Below are 12500 nucleotides of genomic sequence, written 5' to 3'. Positions count from 1 at the left end.
ATTCTAATGGATAATGGTGAAGTGGAAGATCCTACATAAAAGTGAGTATTTGTAGGAGTACTAACTTGGCATTGGTAGATAGTGTTTCTGAGTTTCGCATTATCACTTAAAAAACTAATTCTTTTGCTATTAACTTCTGAAATAATGATTTTGTTGTTGTGACTATTACTATTATGTATCGTGTTATTATTATTGTTCCCTATATTATTATTATTATTGTTATTATTGTTATTCTGGTAAGGGTTAATAATGTCTGGCTCAATGTTATTACTGTTGGAACTCTCTAGTGGATGCAAAAGCCTCATATTGTGTGCAGATATTATCTGCTAAATGTTCTTCATGTTAGAGAAACCGAATCTAATCTTGTGTGTATTTATGACTTGGGAGTAATGAGAGTGTTTAGGAAAGTTCTTATTTATAGCGTTTTGGAACTGGGATACCAAGTTTGATTTTACATTTTTACTGTAAGGAAGAGCTACCCAGACATATTTATTAGGTTCTGGTTTAGAATGTTTTCCGGTATTGTTTATAAATAGTCTTCGTTTATTGTTATCATTGAGACAAGGTTTTATTTGACTTTTATTTCCCTTATTTCGTGAAAGGATGTTAATCTTGCTGCTATCGTTAGGTAATTTATGGTTGTGGTTATCTTCGTATTTATTGTTATTATTTAAATTAAAGGCTTTATCATTATAATTATTGCTATTAAGAATATTATTATTAATATTATTATTACTCATATCGGTTTCATAATTAGAATCTATATAATTAACCTTTTCTCTGTAACCTGCTTTTGATAAAGCTAAATTGTAAAATTCAGCCTCCTTATTGAAAATGCATTCGTTCGTAGAAAGATTGGATAGTCTAAGAGAAATATTTTTGACCAAATTTCTCGTTACTGAGTTTGGATGATTGCTGGATTTACTGATATATTTTAGGTTAGTGGAGGGTTTATGATACGGGAAAAATGTTTTAGTGTGTAGATCTAAAGTGACGTCCAAGAAGTTAGCTATAGATGTTTCATCTTCAAATACTATACCAAAGCCCATTCTGCTAAAAAACCTAGCTAATTTATTTTTAACTTTTTGTATTTTTTGATTTGTGGTATTCTTTAAGTATAATAGACAGTCGTCTCTGTATAGACCACCCTTAACATTTGGGAATTGGTCTTCTAATTCGTATAGAATGTATGTGCATATTAAGTCAGCAATTTGAGCTGAATCGGAACTTCCCATCGGGACGTCGAATCCTTCTGGTGTGTCCTTACGTATCCATAGCTTTTTATTAAACTTAATTATGGAATTTCTAGCTGCTTTAATGACTTTAAACTCGTCTCTAGGCATACCCGCCTTCTTGTGAGCAAACCAAAGTGCTTTATTTAAAATAATGGGGTTAATTGAGGAATAGAAATTAGAAATGTCAAATTGGATAAATTTGGAATTGTTTTTGTGTGTATATGTATATGTATGCATGCACACACACATATATATAGATATGTGGATGTATGTATATGGGTGTGTGTATGTATGTATATATAAAAACACTTGAGTTATTTTTCTTTTATATGTACACATATATATATATATGTATATATATATATATATATATATGTATGTGTATATGTATATGTATTTGTATGTATGTATGTATGTGCATGCGTGTGTTTACGTATGTATACATGTATGTATATGTATATGCGAATCTGTTTATTTGATTAGGTAATAGGCGTAGATGTATAGCTATGTGTATGTGCATGAATCTATTTCTATTTATATGTGTATATGGGGACGCGCACACATGTGTATATTTGTATGTGCGTGGGTACGTATGTGCATATGTATAAATGTGGACGTATGAGTGTATATATATATATATATGTGTATATATATATATATATATATATATATATATATATATATATATATATATATGTATATACAAGTGCACATATGTATGTATATGTATATACATATATAGATATATGTGTGTGTGTATCAGTATGCATGTATATGTGTGTGTTTGTGTATGTGTATTTATGTATGCATGTACGCTCTCACACATTTATTGGTATGTGTTGTCCAACCCACTATCCGGCAGCGTCCAATTCTCTAACGGTTTTTTTTCAAATGAATCAAGTCATAACCTTATCCATCTATTGTTTTCATAATCGGTCATAATGTCTTACGTTTAAGATGATTCCCATGCTTTCCCTGATGAGAAGGTTACAATTTTAATATCAAAGATCCCTATGGATCACACAGGTTGTAATCCTTTGAAACATATGTAGGAATAAAGTATGCAATTATAACATGCGTTTTCTCCAATCCTTAAATTCTTAAATATACTCAAATACCCAAAATTTCAAGGAGTTCCTGCCTTAAAAACAGGAACTAAACCACAGTTATTTTGTGTTCTTTGCTACATTGGTTTCTATTAACCCATTTATTCTATCAGAAGAATTTTTTATTCATTAAGATAGAAGAAATACACATAATTTTATATATATATATATATATATATATATATATATATATATATATATATATATATATATATAATTTTATTTTCCTGAATATAGATGAATATATGCTGTCTATTTTATTGGATTGTTAATGCTTAGAGAATGTCTTGTGTTACATTGTTTCGCTGTGATTCTTTACAATATGTGTTGTGTAAAATGTAAATATTTTATTGGCCGGTGATTATATAGGGAATGTTTTGCATACATAGAATGGAACTATTTGAACTGTTAATATCTTGCGTACAATGTGGGCCGAGTTTAACTGGATTATCTTTTGGACTGAGAATATCGTTGATATGGCTCTTACGATTTTACGTATTTATTTTATTATATCTTGTACTTCAGTTATTATTGATATCGTTTTCAAATTCATACCTGATTCCTGTTCATTTTAAATTCATGGATCGTGAATATTGACAGTTTCCACATCTCTCACCAGAAATGTTTTTGCAAAAAGTAATTGCAATATCAAACTGAGTACAAATATTATTGTTTCATTCTTTGATAAATTTATTCTTGTACGGTTTTCTTTGATATCTTCGTCTGTCATTTCCCCGATTGTGGTCTGGTGGTTATTAGGTATCGTCTTTGATATTTTATCCTTTCCTATCCGTTCTTGTCTGCAAATGATGATACATGATCCAGTGGACATAGGTTCCTTTCTAGGAACATAATTGGGCTTGGCAAGGAATGGATCACCAGAAAGAATGTGGTCAACTCTCTCATTATATCTTTATGGTGATGTAGTGGTGGTCATCGTCGTATTTGTTATCGATTTATGCATAGAACACTTCTCTTTCTTATTCATTTCATCTTTATTGTTTGTAAATTAATGTTAAACGTGAATATGAAATATAGAATATTTTACAAAATAAACTTTCGTTGCAGTTCTCTTCTACATCTCATTGACATTTGGAAATGAACGTGAGTATATTTATATCAATATATAGGCCTATATGTATGAAAATTATGAAAATCAAAGCAAAAATTATAAAGTATAATTTCAGTATAGGAAAATATCTTCTTTCTCATAGTAGATTAATTGAAAAGAAAATTTAAAATTCTGATTTTATGATAAAACAGGCGTATAATGGTAAATACCCATCTTAACATAATTTCCATTGGTTATAATTCAGTTTTCGCCAGTTCGTTAGCATTTTGTGAAATTTGACTAAGTGCTGACATTGGGACAAACTTTACAACAGACAACCGTTAAACATTATAAAACATAACATATGAATCATTTAAATAATAGAATTAATTAAACAACTTTAAAAACTTATTCGCAGTAATTTTCATTAAACAGATAATATATCCCAAGATGCTTTGTACCTACACTATGGTAGTAACAACTTTATCACTTCTTTCTGTTAAAAATATCAATATTGATCGTCAAACATTTAATATTCTATTTCTTTATTATTATCTATTTTCACAATCTTTTATTTTCGTCTTTCTCTTTTGGTTATTTAATTTGTCTGACTTTGTTACAGTTGAATATCTGAAGTATTTTATAAAAGTAGAAAAGTGTGATCTGAGAGATGCTAAAATATTGATGACACTTGACGTGGATGCCTTCAACTGTTCGAAGAAGTGTTTTGAAACTTTTGCATGTAAATCCTTCGTGAGCAGAACGATAAGTCCAAGCTGTATTTTATACGAAGATGACACAACAGAGAAAATGCTAATAGACGCAACTAATACCCATTTTTATCAGTTGAGAAGATCTGTGCCGACCAAGTTTAGAGGCGGTAAACAAATTTGAATCTTCTGTGTTTATTTCATTCCTTGACTTGTATTCTATGTTGTAGTCGAAAGATAGACAATACTGTCGGTATTTCAAAAGTGTATGCGATTTCTCTGGTCAATGTAGAATGGTGTCTGTAGATAAAACATTGTTTATAGAGTTTTCGTTCCAGAGAATGATGGTTCTAATAAAGGTTTGACTGATGCGTTTAGCACAGAATTTCGGATTCAGACACAAGATTACCAAGGGGAAAAGAGAAAAGGCAACATTTTGTCAAAAGGTTATGTGTTTAGGTTCAGTGAAAGAGAACGTTTTTGTCTCAATATCTTTGATGATGGAAATAATGCATGTCTGGTGTGTAATATCTAAGTTGTGTATAGATAACATTAGTCTGTGAGGAAGATGAAAAAGCATCTTACAATATATGAGGATTTGATACGAGTTTTACTTAAATTGCGTACAATAATTACAGAAGATTAACTGAATGTGTGAAATACGGATTCGATTTTTTTCACATATTAAACGAAGAAATTTGGAAAGAAATTGGGTAACTCATCCACAAACGAATGAAAATCCTCAACCTGAATCAAATCACAATTGCTCACAATCCTGATCACCTCTTTCTTTCTTTCTTTCTTTATTATGTTTCAGTCTTTCCATATATGTTTCAGTCAAAATAAGAAAATAAAATTTGCTTTAAACAAATCCGTTTTATAGTCTTTACCCTGCCAGGACAAACTTTCATAATCTTCCAAAACACTCTTTCGTTATTAAAACAAAAGCAAAAACTCCAACAAACACTTATATAATTTAAAGATAATAAAATCCAGACCCTTCCTATGAAAAAACACATTTGAGTCGACCCCCCCCCCAACACCACCGCCGCCACTGCCATTGCTGCTACTGCTGCAAGACTACTACTACTACTACTACTACTACTACTACTACTACTACTACTACTACTACTACTACTACTGCTACTACTAATTTCACGGACCATCCGGCGTTTCGGTGCCAGCCATAAATATCTTCACACTCGGTAATAATATCCTCTTGTTTCCTTTTTTAATTTTTTCATTGATTTCAAGGTAATCTTGTCTATTTTGCTTATTTATTTTATCATCTCTTATGCTTCAGCTATTATTGTTATCGTTTTCAAATTCATACCTCTTATATTCCCATATGAGGTTGTGACTGCCCTGGTCAAAGCTATCAGTATGGACCGCCTGGTCAAATCTACCTGATTATCTTTTGAGAGATTTCCCCAAGGTACTACAAGCAGCAATGGAGGAGATTACTCCAGTTCACCACATAGTTTAATCGCTAAAGTAGGCGAAAAATTTCCTTTTTCTTCCTCTTCTACCGTCCTAACAACTCTGAGAGTAGAATGTATGAATGCAAGTGGACGGTAATTCCCCCTGGAAGCTTTGTCATCTACTCAATAAGTACAGGTAACTGGGTTTTGAGGAGGTAGCCATCAGAGAAACCAACATTTCCAAGAAACAATTTACGCGCCCGTTTTTGTTTAATTTGAAATCTCCACGTCTCTTTGTTGACCTGCAATGGGAAGCGGAATGGCAGTGTTGTTTGGGAAAGGACTGGATCTTGAGATCAGGCCAATCTTCCCAGAAGTGGTCAGCAAGTTGGTGGTTCTTGCCGTTGGAAGTAGCGAAAAGTGGTGCTTCCAGATCTGTGGCTATCAATTCTTCTCCAATAGAAGGGCGGCCAAATTTCTTCAGGCGTTGGGCGGTGTTCCTGAGAACATCTTCATTACACATCTGAACTGTGAGGCTGATAAGAGAAGATGCAAAAGTCTTGTAAACCTGCTCAGTCGTTTCCATATGACTGACAACTGGATTACCTGAATGCACCAATGTAGACATGGACGTCGGGCCATCTTGGTCTTATCTAGATAGATTTTTCTGTATTTTAGAAGAAGACAAGAATAGCATATGTTGTCCACAATTTAAAGTAGTCGGCTTCACAGAACACACATTTGTGATCTGTACGGTGGATGTAGATAAGCACCGTTGGCAGTGCTTGTATACTAGAAGCCGAATGCATCTTTCCCAGTGCGCCAAGCTTTCAGAGACATGTTAGTAAGTTAGGCGTCAGGAGTTGACAGGTGTTATCGTCTACAACTGATGATGGATGACTATAAAAAGGGCTCCTAGAATCGAGAATTTAGTAGAGTATTAGCGATAAAGAAATCTAGAGACCCAGTTACGAAGCTACAACAAGCATTTCGGAACGGGAGAGCAACCGACATGCTGGTGGCGAGATTGGTTCTTGATCTATTTTTCAAGCACGACGTTTGATTTGTCGAATCTAGGGAGTGTGCTGTAACGCATGAAGAAACAAAAGCTCTTGGATGCGCCTGAGTTGAAGAGGCACAATATGGCAACAACGCCACAGTTCGGTCTTTGGCGTGTTACGACGGGCTATTGCTACTCTTGTCTAGGCAAATATCAGTGGCATTCCAGCGGCACTTCGCTGAACTCTACGGGCGTGCGATTAACTAGAGATAGTGGTAGATTTTACCCTTTTCCCCTCACGACAGTCTGCCGCCGCTTATAGCTAGGTATGTGGAGTTTTTCGAAACAGCGGTATTACACGAATCAATGACGAGGGCGAAGTCTACCCTTTGAGTTTATATTCATATAACAGGCTTGTTTGGTGATTTATTGATAAATGTCTACCGCTATTTGCAGCAGGGTAGGAGAAATCCCAATCCGGTGAACCGAGGTGCGGTGGTGCTTCATTATCCTTTGACATTATCCTTGAAGTCTAGTGTTATTTCTCCATGTCTTATCTATTGTGGAACATCACGCCCTTTCAAAAGTCAGGTAAAATGGTTTGCAATTCTCAAATGAAGTTTTGTAAATACTTTAATCCAATATACCTCCAATAACTCTGCTGCCTTCGAATTTTTCATTTTTTTGTTTGTTCTTCCATTGTTGTTTGTGCTATTATGATGTTTTCATGTCTGTTTCTACCATTCATATTCTCTTCAACTTTTCTCAACCAATTAACTTCATCATCATGCACGACTGGTTGATCCTAGATCTAACCTCAAGCTGTACACTCTTCCTTGTTCGGTATGGCACTATGGTCTTGAATCTCTTTCTCTAACCTTTCGAACAATTTTTCGATGATTCAACTACATAATCCTGTTCTGTATAAATCATTCTGTATGTCTGACATATCTTGCTAGCTATCCTGATCTTGCAATAATTTTCTTCGACCTCTTCAATAGCAACTTCAATTCCTTTTCTGTGTATTTTGTATTTTCTTTCCAACTGATCTTTAATTCTAATGTTTTGAAGTTCATTGTTTCTCCAAATTTTAATCTATTCATATCGTTTCGCAATTTTGCAACCTTCTCTGCTATTTTTTTCTGAACCTTGGTTCTTGTTTGTGTCTTCTTGTCTGATGTTTTATTCTAAGATATTCAGCAGTTACACATGCAGCTTCTTTGAGCAGTTTATTCGTTTCAGTGATGTCAGCAGATTGTTTGTATCCTAATACTTTGTTGACTTGATTCGCCTTATCTCTCATTTTTTTTTCCTGTTTACGTTCTTCAAATTTGTTGGCTGTTCCTTCATTACCATCTGTTCCACAATTTCTTCTGCTATTTTGATTTCTTAATCTTCAATTCCTCTGCTTTTCAATTCTCTCCCAGTGATTTCTCTATCCATATTCAGTATCACGATGTTATTTCTGACAACTATATCCGGCCTGTTGGCCTTAATTTCCCTGTGTGTATTGGCATATCCCATAGTATCGCTGCTTTCTCATTTCTGTGACCTATTCTGGCGTGTGCTTATGCCATCTTTGTTCTGTTGCTATTTCATAGTGTGAATATATTCCTTCTTAGTCAAGATTGGGCAGCCAGAGACAATATGATTTATTGTTTCTTGTCCATCTCCACATATTCTGCAGTTACATGTTATGTTTTTTTTTATGTGTTGGGTAATTTCTGTTGTGGGTGAGGGGCTTTGGTCTTGTGCTGCAATCAAAAGTCCAGTATTTATCATGAAGGGGCTTTTCTTGCCATCGTTTTATCATGATCCGTTGCTGTTCTAGTCTTAGTTTGGATTTCATTTGTTTTACAGCTTTTGTTGTTTCTTCTTTTTCTTCATAGTTGTTAGGTAGTATGACTTCATGTTTGTATTTGTCAGCTTCCTTAAAGACTGAAAACAGTTTTTTGTTTTGTTCATTTTTTGTGACTATTTGTATTAGTTTTCTTTGCTTCTGAAGTAGATATTTTTGCAGTCCTATGATGGTTATTTTGCAATAGTATTCTAGCTGTATAAGGCCTCTACCACCTTCTATACGTAGTATGTATAATCATTCTATGTCAGATTTTGGGTGGTGCATCCTAAATCCTGTCATTATTTTCTTGTTTTCCATTATTTTTCTTGTTTTATTTTTCTTGTTTTTTTTATTTTGATTACTTCATTTAGTGTCCAGTTAAGGATATTGTAGCTGTAACTTATAACTGGGTCGGCTAAAGTGTTGATACCTATTATCTTGTTTTTCACATTGAGCTCTGTTTTCAGTATTAATCTAACTCATCAATAGTATTCCTTTTTATCTTCTTTTTCATTTGTGTGTGTTGTATCGTACCTAGTTCATAGGTTCCTAAATATTTATATGCCTGGCTTTTGTCTACTTCTCTTGTTTCATTAGCCTTATCTAGTGTGATGTTGCTACTCATAACTAGTTTTCCTCATTTGAAGAATGCTTTGGCACAATTTTTCTAAGCCAAATTTCATGTTTATTTCTATGGTAAATCCATGCTCTGCCTGTTGTAATGTTTCGAGGTGTTTACCATTTTTAGCGTACAGTTTTAGGTCATCCATATATAAGAGGTAGGTGATTGTTTTACCGTAACAGTTGTATCCGCATCCAGTTCTGTTTATCATGTCAGATAAAGGTGTCAGTGCCAAGCAGAAAAGGAGTGGAGAGAGCGTGTCGCCCTGGAATATTTTTCTTCTAATGGGGATGGTATTGGTTTTTATGAGTCCCTCTTGTGTTTGGAGCTGTGGCACTGTCTGCCATTTATTCATAGAGTGATTAATATATTTTATGATTATTGTGCTACCTTGTTCATGGCTAGTGTTTCTAGGATCCATGTGTGGGGAATACTATCAAAAGCCTTTCGATGCAGGCCATACTTAGACCTTTCTTCTTTCTGCGGCTGTCTTCAGTTATAGCTTTATTGAACACTAGTTGGTGTACCCGATAATTCCCGGGAGTATAGATGTTCTATTGAAATGCCTTATTACTCTGATATAAGAAAGTAATTTCGTTATAATTTCTACAAAAAGTGTATTTTCCGTCACGAAAAAGTACAAAAAACAGTCTGCTGGAGGAAGGAGAAAATTGACGAGAGAGGTCTTCGGAGGTTGGCGAGAAAGATTGTCGGATGTTGGTGAGAGAGGTTGTCGGAAGTTGGCGAGAGGCAAAGACATTATTCTGCTTAGGAGATGTATAACTGCTGTCATTCACAGAAATGAAGTCTTTAAGGTTTAAGATTCAAATGAAGGAAGTGCAATATTAACGTTTAGCAGTTCAAAACTGTGAGTAATGAAATGCAGAATCAGGTCGGCTAATCGTGAGAATCAGATATTGATCGCTTCGCTAAAATCTGCAGGTGGTATGGGTTATTTCCCTTGGGTTGTTTAAATAAAATATTAGTAATATGTAGAAGATAGAAGGATCCATTGGAAGTGCCCTATTATCGATTTTTTTCAGCAATCTAAGTATGTCAAGAGGTTTCCAGACATGAGTTCTACTCACGTGTCAAATAAAGTATAAAAGTGATATTGTCTGCAAAAATTAGAAATAGGACACACAAAAAATCAGTATTCAAAGTAATCGAACATGAACAATGAAATGAGTTATTTTCCTGGAGTGTTTAAAAACATATTGTACAGGTGCTATGGGTTATACCCCTTAGGTGTTTAAAACATTAGTGATATGAGTCAGATAAAAAGGTCCCTTTCAGGGGCCGTATTATCGAATTTTCAACAATCTAAGTATGTTACGAGGTTTCCAGACATGAGTTCTACTCACGTGTCAAGTTTCATCAAAATATGTTCTTGTCAGATATTTTAACCAGAAGTTGGGGATCTTATCAGGTGTTATCCAGTTATTTAGTTTGTGCCTGGGTGACCTCTTCAGTTGTTATAGGGGTCCAGAGTTGTTCAGGTGCTGAGTTCGTTGTTTTAATAGTCCTTTTCTGAGGTTGTTCCTTTGCCGACCATATTTCTTTCGAAAATTCTTCCACTTCTGCTGTTGGTGCTGCATTGGTATCTATTTTATTTTTGCCAAGCTGGAGTTAAACTGTTTGTTTTGTTCAAAGAAACGTTGGCGTTTCTCATACCGGCGGATCCTTTGTGCTTTGGTAAGGATATCTTGCTTTAGCTGTTCTTTTACCTCAAGTAAACCTATTTCTGTAATGTTGTATTTGCACAGTATTTTTGTTCTTTTCTTGTTGCTTAGTAGTGTTGATTGTCTACTAGTTTCGTTAAGGATTAACAGATCCTTTCTCTTGTTTTCTATTTTTTTCTGGATATTATTTATCCACAGGGTTTGTTTGGGTGGTGGTACTCCTGTTTGGATGGGTTTGAGGGAGTATCCAGCTTCATTTGTGACCACAGTGGCTGCTGCATATATTATGTCATTTAGTTCGGTGACATTGACATTTGTTTCTGTGGCTATTAGTTCTGTGGCGGCCAGGTTCATGCTATTTATAATTGACGCTGTTTTAGTATCAATTTTAATTTGTGGGAGGTACAATCGGTAGTCCATACTGAGATCTGTGGCTTTCAGTTCTTTGATTATGCTCATTTTTAGAGTATCATAGTCATTAGGTTCCCCTTCAATGTTTCCAGGTTTTAGATTTGTTTTTCCTTCCTTCCCATTCATATGTTTGTCTGTGGTGTTCTGGTTTGGTGTCTTTTGCTCATCATTATACATTGCTACTGTCTGGGTTTGTTGTCTTCTGTTGTTTACTTCGCTTTTGTTGGAAATGTTACGTCTGTCTTTGTGTTTTACAGTCCCAGTGCTTATGATATTATTTGGCATTGATGTGTGGTTACTATCTACGTTTTCCTGATGTATTTTTCCTTTTAAGTGTTATATTTCTATTTTTGATATTTTGTTTTGTTTTGAGAATATATATTCATATGTTAGCTAGTTTATTAGGGTTCATTGCTGTATCTAAGTCTTTATTTAGGTTATTTTTCTTCCGGGTTTCATATGTATATGTTGTGGTGTTTTCGTTCTTTGGGTAGAGCACTGCTCTAAAATATGCGTAGAGGATTGAAATATATTCCTCACGTGTCCATTTATGCTTTTTTGATTTTACTTGCGCGACATGCGGCCCTTTATTCTGACGGTCATCATTTTCGTAGGGCCCGTTCATTCCTGGTGTTAAATTGTTTTGCATATGTAGTTTTTCGTACTTTTTGTGTAACAAGCTTAAAGTACGTACTTCCCGAATATTATTCTTGGGTTGAATAATACCGGTATTATCTAATCTATTAAAAAAATTAGCACATGGTGTTTGGGAAAGGAGATGATCTGGTGCTGATGGGATCGTAATGTGGCGGGTGTGTTTACATGTACTGTGAGAGCAGTGGAGATGATATACAGTTAAAATACATAATTTCATTTGGAAAATAGAAATAAATTTCATTGAGTATTACTTACTCGGATATAGTCTAACCCTTTGTCAGCTATTTTTAGTTCCATGTGATGTCTTTATTCCCGATGTTTTTGGAGAGATTTCTTCTTCTTCTTCTTCTTCTTCTTCTTCTTCTTCTTCTTCTTCTTCTTCTTCTTCTTCTTCTCCTCCTCCTCCTCCTCCTCCTCCTCCTCCTCCTCCTCCTCCTCCTTCTTCTTCTTCTTCTTCTTCTTCTTCTTCTTCTTCTTCTTCTTCTTCTTCTTCTTCTTCTTCTTCTTCTTCTTCTTCGAAAAGAAGAAAAACATTCATTTATCCATTTTCTCCTTTCAGGAAAATGTCCCTTGGATATAGTTGACAAGGCTTATCTCCCTTATAACAATATTTTGGAATTCGGACGTCTTAATCATACGACTTGTTTGTATAAATGTGAAGCAAACCCAGTTTGTCAATCGTTTGACTACGAAATATATACAAAAAAATGCTATTTGTCAGACAAAAAACATTCTGATGTTGTTTTGAAGTATGGGCCAAATGGA

At 34.5% G+C, this 12500-nt stretch overlaps 1 protein-coding gene across 1 annotated transcript in view; it reads left to right on the top strand.

Moving 5' to 3' along the window:
• LOC106877506 (uncharacterized) overlaps positions 1 to 12500 on the top strand; it is a 26641-nt gene that overhangs the window by 8587 nt on the left and 5554 nt on the right. The window contains exons 2-4 of the mRNA XM_089364867.1: positions 3410 to 3445; positions 4015 to 4272; positions 12295 to 12500. The exon at positions 12295 to 12500 is cut by the window's right edge and continues 22 nt beyond it. Coding sequence (XP_089220993.1) covers positions 3410 to 3445; positions 4015 to 4272; positions 12295 to 12500 — 500 coding nt within the window. The remainder of the gene's footprint in view (positions 1 to 3409; positions 3446 to 4014; positions 4273 to 12294) is intronic.

The sequence above is a fragment of the Octopus bimaculoides genome, chromosome 16, assembly GCF_046866305.1.
Source record: "Octopus bimaculoides isolate indiv1 chromosome 16, ASM4686630v1, whole genome shotgun sequence".
Lineage (NCBI taxonomy): Eukaryota > Metazoa > Mollusca > Cephalopoda > Octopoda > Octopodidae > Octopus > Octopus bimaculoides.
This window is presented reverse-complemented; position numbering and strand designations above follow the sequence as displayed.